The 9294-nt window shown below is 44.8% G+C and overlaps 1 protein-coding gene across 1 annotated transcript; it reads left to right on the top strand.

Moving 5' to 3' along the window:
- The first annotated feature begins 3266 nt into the window (after window positions 1-3266).
- sf3b4 (splicing factor 3b, subunit 4) lies at window positions 3267-9138 on the top strand. Its single transcript, XM_041238960.1, has 5 exons — window positions 3267-3373; window positions 5339-5467; window positions 6246-6788; window positions 7495-7671; window positions 8996-9138. Exons 1-5 carry the CDS (start codon window positions 3340-3342, stop codon window positions 9136-9138), a joined length of 1026 nt encoding a protein of 341 aa, XP_041094894.1. The 5' UTR covers window positions 3267-3339.
- The last annotated feature ends 156 nt before the right edge of the window (window positions 9139-9294 follow it).

Here is a 9294-nt window from a genome sequence, read left to right as displayed (position 1 = left end):
CAAAAAACCCCACCTCGTTAGAGCAAGCGTGTGTGTGTGCTTTTAGATAGTTGTTTAAGCCTGCTGTCTGATGCCTCTCTCTTTTTTTTATTTGCTGTGTCCTGTGCGTTTCTCTCCCTCTCTGAGGGGCGTTTGCAGCCCTTGGAGGTTCTGTCCAATTTGAAGGGCTCGTAGTTTATGACATCACAGAAAGCGTGGATGAAACAGACCTTTCTATGTATCTGTCTAGCTGTCTGTCTAACTATCTATCTATCTATCTATCTATCTATCATGTTAACAGTAGGCTGCAATATATATATATATATATATATATATATATATATATATATATATATATATATATATATATATATTTTATATATATATTATACCAAGTATTTCAGTATGAACAACAAATATCTACTTTTTTATATTGCTGGTACGTATATGGACTTGTAGTTTGTATATAATAATTATAATAATAATAGTGATGTGTGAAATAAATCATTTTATGGTGTTATTTTTCACCTTTTGTTTTAAAGACCATTTTTGTGTTCTCTTAAGCAGAGAAGAACAAAATTAATCCCACAAACGAGGTTTTGTTTTAAACGGCTGCAGTTCAAGTTATTTATCAACTGTTACAGCTGACTTGAAACATGCAAACTGATCAAGAGCTGAAAACAAGTCAAAACATCAAACTAAGCACATGATCAGTTGAGTTAAGGGTGTAGTTCAGGAATTGAGGGCTGGGTTTGAATGAGACCCAGCAGACAGAGGGCGCTCCCCAGGACCGGGGTTGAGAAGCGCTGCTGGACGGGTTCATGTGAGAGTCTGTGCCGCTTGCGTGGTCTTTAATATGACGCTGCGTCAATGAACGGCTGGGAATGATCGTTTGTCCCCGAGATATAGATATATATATATATATATATATATATATATATATATATATATATATATATATATATATATATATATATATATATATATATATATATATATATATATATATATATATAATATATATATTTCATATATATATATATATAACTGATATAAGCATCACAAAAAGAATTATTTAACGAGGTATAACTAAATATAGTTTTAACATAAATATAAATGTATAATAATATATATATATATATATATATATATATATATATATATATATATATATATATATATGAGAGAGAGAGAGAGAGAGGAAAAAATGTGGATTTTTAAAATTCTAAACACGATGCAAATATTTAATTAAAAAAAAGATTTTTATTAAAGAAAGAAGAAATAAAAGTGTATTTTTATTTAAAAGAACACAGTCGTGTGTATATATATATTACAAAAACCAAAACAAGCAAAGCCCAGTAACCACCACAGCGCGTAACTCGAGCCTCGCTGCAGTCTCGGTAGTGGTTTGGACCTCTCTTCACACCTCGGCCCTGGGTAGGCTGTTGCAGACGGGACACGGGAAGTTGGACAGCCCCTCTATGTCTCTGAACGCCTCGTCCACTATCCGGAGCGCACAGCGGCGGCAGAAGCTGTGACCGCACGCCAGCCTCCGGACCCTCCCCAGCAAGGGACCCTCGCAGGCGGGACAGCGGACCTGCGGGCTCGGCGCGCCGGCGGGGCTCTGCTCCCCGGAGCCGCTCTTACCGGGGTGCTCCAAACCGAGTCCCCCTTTCAAACAGGGCTCCCCCCGAGCGGGTCTGTGCATGTGAAAAACAGCAAAGCACAAACACACACACACACACACAGTGGACAGATGTAACAAACCTGCAACTGCATCAATATTCAAAAAATATTACCAATTCATAAACAAACATCTTAATTCCATGACAATGCCGTATAATAATAATAATAAAACACGTTCATTTGCACGCTGAATCCACTTAGATAACAAATATAGATTTGTGGTCAGCATTGCAATTTATCAAATCCCGACTATTTCTGATAATGGCATCTCAGCTATAAGACCGCCTAATATGGGTTATATTCATTATCTCGCTGTGAATGACAATGACTGCGCTCGTAAAACAATAGCACCACCCAAATGTATTATTATTATTATTATTATTATTATTATTATTATTATTATTATTATTAATGAGTCATTTAGCAGATGCTTTTATCCAAAGCGACTTGCAGAGACTAGGAGGGTGAACTCTGCACCATTAACAACCGCTGCCGCAGAGTCCCTTCCAGTAGGACCTCGTTTGTTTTAAGCGTTGCGAGTCCCAACGTTGTCTCCAAAGCAAAGAGCCCGGTCTAAAGCACAGAAATGCAATGAGCAGGGCGCACCTTTCCGAGGCAGTGCTCGCTGTAGCGGTCCTCTTGCAGGCGATGGTGATCGCGGAGAGCATCCTCCTGCAGAAGAGAGTGAGCGCATTGCCTTTCCCACAGACACGCCGGCCGTGGGCACAGTCCCGGGCTTCTGCAAACACACCACGGCACATCTAGAGCCGGGAGGACGATCTGTGCAAATGAAATACTGAAGCTTTTTAAAGAAAGGGGGGGGAAAAAAATGACGCACGCAATAATATGCGAGTTTAAAAGCTTATAAAAAAAAAATGAGTGATTCAGAAAATTAAAGACGAGGGTTTTTTTTTTTAGCTCAGCCTCGACTCCACCTCACTTCAGACTGATTATTAATACGAAATAAAACGATCCGGGCAAACAAGCGGCGATTATGACGCCATAAGATCCACGTCAATTTACATAAACCGGCGGTGATGCGTCAACATCAACAGAAAAACAAACAAACAAACAACATGTTACTGAATTAATTATTTATACAAAATCCATTACCGGTAATGCATCCTTCTACCGCATCGCCAAAAACACAGCAATCGAATAATAATAATATAGGCGTCCACTTAAAACAGAACATCTCCCGTTACTGTTTAAAACATTCATCATAATAATAATAATAATAATAAAATAATAAACGTTGCACATACAGACAATACTCTTGCATGCAAATAATGTATATTTATTTATTAATTAATGTATTATTGTTCTTACCTTACTATGCGCTACAGTATTGCAATTAGGACTCCCAAATTAACAGCAGGTGTCGGCGTTTGCGGGTCGTGCAGCCATCCTGAAATCGTTGTCGGAAATAATAATAATAATAATACTAATAATAATACTACTACTAATAATAATAATAATAATAATAATAATAATAATAATACTATCCAACCAGGGAGGTGTCGTTTCAGCGGCTCCGCCAGCGCTGCGGTAACGCGTCCTCCAGCCCTGCAGGGGGCGCTGCGGTAACGCGTCCTCCAGCCCTGCAGGGGGCGCTGCGGCCGGGAGGCGGAGGCGGAGGCTGAGGCGACTTCTGACAACACGCTGTTTTTGTGAATGGCGGCGGGACCGATCTCGGAGCGAAACCAAGGTAAGGATTTCAATCTAAATGAATGGAAAGAGAGAATACCGGGGGCAGGAGACGCAGCGGGGATTAATATGTGATTAATACTGGAGCGGGGGGGGACACGTGTTTTATTTGGGTGCAGAGGGGGCAGGTTGAGCACACGGGACAGGGGGCTCGTTTAAACTCGCATTATAAACTCGTTTTATTGTAACGGGTTCCCCTGCTAGTTTCCGCGGCGTCTCCGAAATTAATTCGTGTGTTTAAACCGAAACACCTGGAAGCTTTGCAAACCCGTTTCTAACCCGCACCGGTAACAGCGCTGCTGCGAGGGGTCGCGATGAGAAGGGCTGGCTGCCCTGATTGCAAAGTGTCCGGGGGGGTTAGGTTGAACTTAATCGCGTTAATAATCCAGTCTCGCTTTTAAAGCGGGTTTCGTACCCGAGGGGTCGTTGGAAAGGGCGGAATGTGGTTTATATTGTCTTGGCTGAACGAGAGAACCCGCGTTTTTGTAAAAGTATTGCCAAGCGCTAAGCTTTATTTGTGAAGTCGGTTGGCGTTTGTTTTAAGCACGTAGGATTAAAAAAAAAAAAAAAAAAAAAGTTTAAACTTTTAAAGAGTTTGAGCAGGGTTAGAAACTCACACGAGCCCTGCTGCTGCTGCTGCTGCACCCAGTCCTGGGGTTCAGAGCTCCCCTCAATGAAGTCTATTATTATTAATATTGCAATGATCAGGAGCCAGGAGTTTGAGCAGGGTTAGAAACTCACACTAGCCCTGCTGCTGCTGCTGCACCCAGTCCTGGGGTTCAGAGCTCCCCTCAATGAAGTCTATTATTATTAATATTGCAATGATCAGGAGGCAGGAGTTTGAGCAGGGTTAGAAACTCACACTAGCCCTGCTGCTGCTGCTGCACCCAGTCCTGGGGTTCAGAGCTCCCCTCAATGAAGTCTATTATTATTAATATTGCAATGATCAGGAGCCAGGAGTTTGAGCAGGGTTAGAAACTCACACTAGCCCTGCTGCTGCACCCAGTCCTGGGGTTCAGAGCTCCCCTCAATGAAGTCTATTATTATTAATATTGCAATGATCAGGAGCCAGGAGTTTGAGCAGGGTTAGAAACTCACACTAGCCCTGCTGCTGCTGCTGCTGCACCCAGTCCTGGGGTTCAGAGCTCCCCTCAATGAAGTCTATTATTATTAATATTGCAATGATCAGGAGCCAGGAGTTTGAGCAGGGTTAGAAACTCACACTAGCCCTGCTGCTGCTGCTGCTGCACCCAGTCCTGGGGTTCAGAGCTCCCCTCAATGAAGTCTATTATTATTAATATTGCAATGATCAGGAGGCAGGAGTTTGAGCAGGGTTAGAAACTCACACTAGCCCTGCTGCTGCTGCACCCAGTCCTGGGGTTCAGAGCTCCCCTCAATGAAGTCTATTATTATTAATATTGCAATGATCAGGAGCCAGGAGTTTGAGCAGGGTTAGAAACTCACACTAGCCCTGCTGCTGCTGCACCCAGTCCTGGGGTTCAGAGCTCCCCTCAATGAAGTCTATTATTATTAATATTGCAATGATCAGGAGCCAGGAGTTTGAGCAGGGTTAGAAACTCACACTAGCCCTGCTGCTGCTGCACCCAGTCCTGGGGTTCAGAGCTCCCCTCAATGAAGTCTATTATTATTAATATTGCAATGATCAGGAGCCAGGAGTTTGAGCAGGGTTAGAAACTCACACTAGCCCTGCTGCTGCTGCACCCAGTCCTGGGGTTCAGAGCTCCCCTTGTTCAGGTATATTATTGAAATGGTCAGGCAGGTTTGCTCAGGGTCACAGACACAGCGAGTCAGTGGCTGAGCTGGGATTTGAACCTCTAACCTTCTGGTTTAAAGCCCCTTTTCACCACTAAACCCTTATGCTCCCTGTATGTGTTAAGTCTGGTGCTGGCTGGCCTGTGGGTTAGTTTATACTAATTACTGTTTTTTTTTTATTTGATCTGTTCAGATGCCACTGTGTACGTGGGAGGCCTGGATGAGAAAGTGTCCGAACCGTTGCTATGGGAACTGTTCCTCCAGGCAGGGCCGGTGGTCAACACTCACATGCCCAAGGACAGAGTGACCGGGCAGCATCAAGGTAAACCTGCTTCAGCGGGGTTTCGTAAAGCCGAGCGGACAAACTGTTCATCGCTGTTCTCAACAGGGGGGGCCCAATTAACAGGGCAAAGCTTTTGTAAACATCCTACTAACGCAAAGGAGTTTTCAAATCGGCTGCAGCAGTCTTTATTTGGCTGTGCAGCGACTGGGAAATTTAAAAACAGGTTTTGAAACACGACTCCTGTTGTGTGGCCCCTGCACCCCATTCCAGAACTACTCTGTGGTTTGAGGCCTGGATTTCACACCCTTTTTTAACGGGTACATAAGAATCATTTTATTTGATTGTGTGTCGTTTTAATTATTATTATTTTTTTGGTACATTTTGACCACTTTTAAAAAAAATAAAAAAAAAACTTTTAAATTGCATTTCCTGCCTCAAGATGGCTTCCCGTGTCCCTGTGCAGACCTCTCAGAACTACATTTCCCATCATCCTCCTCCTGCTCACATATGTAATCTGAGATTGATTTACCAAGTGAGCAGGAGGAGGATGATGGGAAATGTAGTTCTGAGCGGTCCATGCGGGAAGACATCTTGAGGCAGTGGAATGCAATTTTAAATTTAAAAAACTCTGCAGGTCCTATTGGAAGAGACTCTGCAGCAGCAGCAGCAGTTGTTGATGGTGCAGAGTTCACCCTCCTAGTCTCTGTGGAGGAAAGTGTCTGCTGAATGACTGAATAAAATAAATACTTATTAATAGTGTCATTCCTGAATGGGTCTGGAAAGCCGTTCACTTAGCGATTCCGTTCTCGTCTCCCAGGTTATGGCTTCGTGGAGTTCCTTAGCGAGGAGGACGCCGACTACGCCATCAAAATCATGAACATGATCAAGCTGTACGGCAAGCCCATCCGCGTCAACAAGGCGTCGGCCCACAACAAGAACCTGGACGTGGGGGCCAACATCTTCATCGGCAACCTGGACCCCGAGATCGACGAGAAGCTGCTCTACGACACCTTCAGCGCCTTCGGGGTCATCCTGCAGACCCCCAAGATCATGCGGGACCCCGACACGGGCAACTCCAAAGGGTACGCCTTCATCAACTACGCCAGCTTCGACGCCTCTGACGCGGCCATCGAGGCCATGAACGGGCAGTACCTGTGCAACCGGCCCATCACCGTGTCCTACGCCTTCAAGAAGGACTCCAAGGGGGAGCGGCACGGCTCCGCGGCCGAGAGGCTGCTGGCCGCCCAGAACCCGCTCTCCCAGGCCGACCGGCCTCACCAGCTGTTCGCCGATGCCCCCCCTTCCCTCTCCGCCCCCTCGCCCGTCATCACCGCCATGGGGCCCGGCATGCCCCCTCCAGGTTAGTCGCCCTGTCCCGTCCCTGCTCGCTCTTTCCTTCTCAATGCTTTTGTTGTGCTGTTTTTTGGGGGTGGTAATACTGGCAGCATAGAGATTTTAACGAGTTGCAGGGCTGGGAATCCGACTCCCGTTGCACAGCAGCGTGATCCAGGCCAGGTTTCACTAGCAGCTTGATCAGCCCCAGTGTGTCTAGGCAACAAGCTCAGGTGTGTCTGATTATTAAACTCACAGTGAAACCAGGACTGGATCACACTGCTGTGCAATGGCAGTCTTATTTCTGTCCCTGGAACTCGTTAACACATATAAAACAAATTTTATATATATATATATATATATATATATATATATATATATATATATATATAGATTTACATTGCAAATATCATAAGACTGTCTGTCTGGCTCTCTGTCTGCCTCTTTCGCTCTCTCTATCTCTTTCTCTTGTCTCTGTGCCTGTCTCTCTCTCTCTCTCTTTCTTTCTCTCTGTCTCCCTCACTATCTCTGCCTCGCGCTCTCTCTCTCTCTCTCTATCTCTCTTTGTGTCTGTTCCTGTGTCTCTCTCTCTCTCTCTCTCTCTCTCTCTCTGGTTATTACACTTTATTCTTTAGTCCATGAAGTGAATCTGAACACCAGACAGTGTTCATTTCCAGCTGTGTGACATCATCACCTGTGTTTAACCCTTGACGTGCCGTCGTCCTTGTTCACAGGCATGCCCCCTCCCGGCGCCTTCCCTCCCCCGGGGCCCCCCCCCGGGATGATGCCCGGGATGCACCCTCATTCGATGCCCCCCTCCTCTGGAGTCCCGGGACCACCGACAGGAGGAGCACCAGGCTCGGGACCCCCCCCTGGACCGCCCCCCTTCCCCCACGGAGCCATGCACCCAGGTCAGAGAGCTACACCTGTCCTGTATCAAACTGTTACAGATAGAGACGAATTTCAAACTAAAAAGCACATTTATATGCATGTGTGTTTAGAAATGTATTGCAGTGAATGCATTGCAAGATTTGGCTAAAGTTTGCATCACCCTATACAGTGAAAGCTGCTGAATAATGTTCCCTTGTTCTCATATTGAATTGCACCCCCTCTATATAGAATGAACTCCCTCAGCTTCATAGAGTCCAGTGAAAGCTGCTGAATAATGTTCCCTTGTTCTCATATTGAATTGCACCCCCTCTATATAGAATGAACTCCCTCAGCTTCATAGAGTCCAGTGAAAGCTGCTGAATAATGTTCCCTTGTTATCATATTGAATTGCACCCCCTCTATATAGAATGAACTCCCTCAGCTTCATAGAGTCCAGTGAAAGCTGCTGAATAATGTTCCCTTGTTAACATATTGAATTGCACCCCCTCTATATGAACTCCCTCAGCTTCACTGAATAATGTTCCCTTGTTCTCATATTGAATTGCACCCCCTCTATATAGAATGAACTCCCTCAGCTTCATAGAGTCCAGTGAAAGCTGCTGAATAATGTTCCCTTGTTAACATATTGAATTGCACCCCCTCTATATAGAATGAACTCCCTCAGCTTCATAGAGTCCAGTGAAAGCTGCTGAATAATGTTCCCTTGTTAGCTTCATAGAGTCATATTGAATTGCACACCCCCTCTATATAGAATGAACTCCCTCAGCTTCATAGAGTCCAGTGAAAGCTGCAATAATGTGAAAGCTGCTGAATAAAAGTTCCCTTGTTCTCATATTGAATTGCACACCCAGCGCTTTGTATAGTTTGCTGAATAATGTTCCCTTGTTCTCATATACTTGACATTCCACAAAATATGTGACATATACTTGAAAAAAAAAACTTTTGAAATCTAACATGAAATACTGAACTATTAATACAACGTCCTTCCTGTAGACTTTTTGTTAGCGATATCATTTTGTAGTTTTTTTTTTTTTATTGCATGATGTGCAATAAAAGATCCAAATTATGTTCATATAGTTTATTAATAATAATAATAATAATAATAATAATAATAATAGTCTCAAATCCTAAAGTTCTGCGTGACTCCAGACGTGTGCCTGTCGCTGTAGAGGTAGCTCTGGTAACGCCTGGTGGTTTCAGCTGAGAGAGCGATTTATTTAATTTCTTCGATTTTCTTTTTAAGTCCAGCTGGGGCCGAGCGCTGTGGGAGAAGGGAATCACTGAGTCTCTTCATTTCTCTCCCGAATATTAGCATTTTTAATTATTTTTTTTTGTTTTTTAAAGGAATGCCTCAGATGCAAATGCACCCCCCTGGCCCTCCAGGAATGGTGCCCCCCCCCCCGGGACTCGGAGGCCAGGCTCCGGTCCGAGTCGTGGTGGGGGTGGGCGGTCCGTACGTGGGGGGGCCTGGGGGTGTGTACCCGTAGGTGGGGGGACCCGGGAAGCCTGGCGTGTAAGCAGAGCCTTCCCTCTCGGAGGGGAGAGACTACACTTAAGCCCCTCCCCCGTTGGAGCCTAGGACCTCTCCCCCCCACCCCCCCACCCCCCAGGGGGGGGCAGTGTCTTCTGGATTCCGTTCCACC

Source organism: Polyodon spathula, chromosome 51 (assembly GCF_017654505.1).
Source record: "Polyodon spathula isolate WHYD16114869_AA chromosome 51, ASM1765450v1, whole genome shotgun sequence".
In the NCBI taxonomy this organism is placed as follows: Eukaryota; Metazoa; Chordata; class Actinopteri; order Acipenseriformes; family Polyodontidae; genus Polyodon; species Polyodon spathula.
This window is presented reverse-complemented; position numbering and strand designations above follow the sequence as displayed.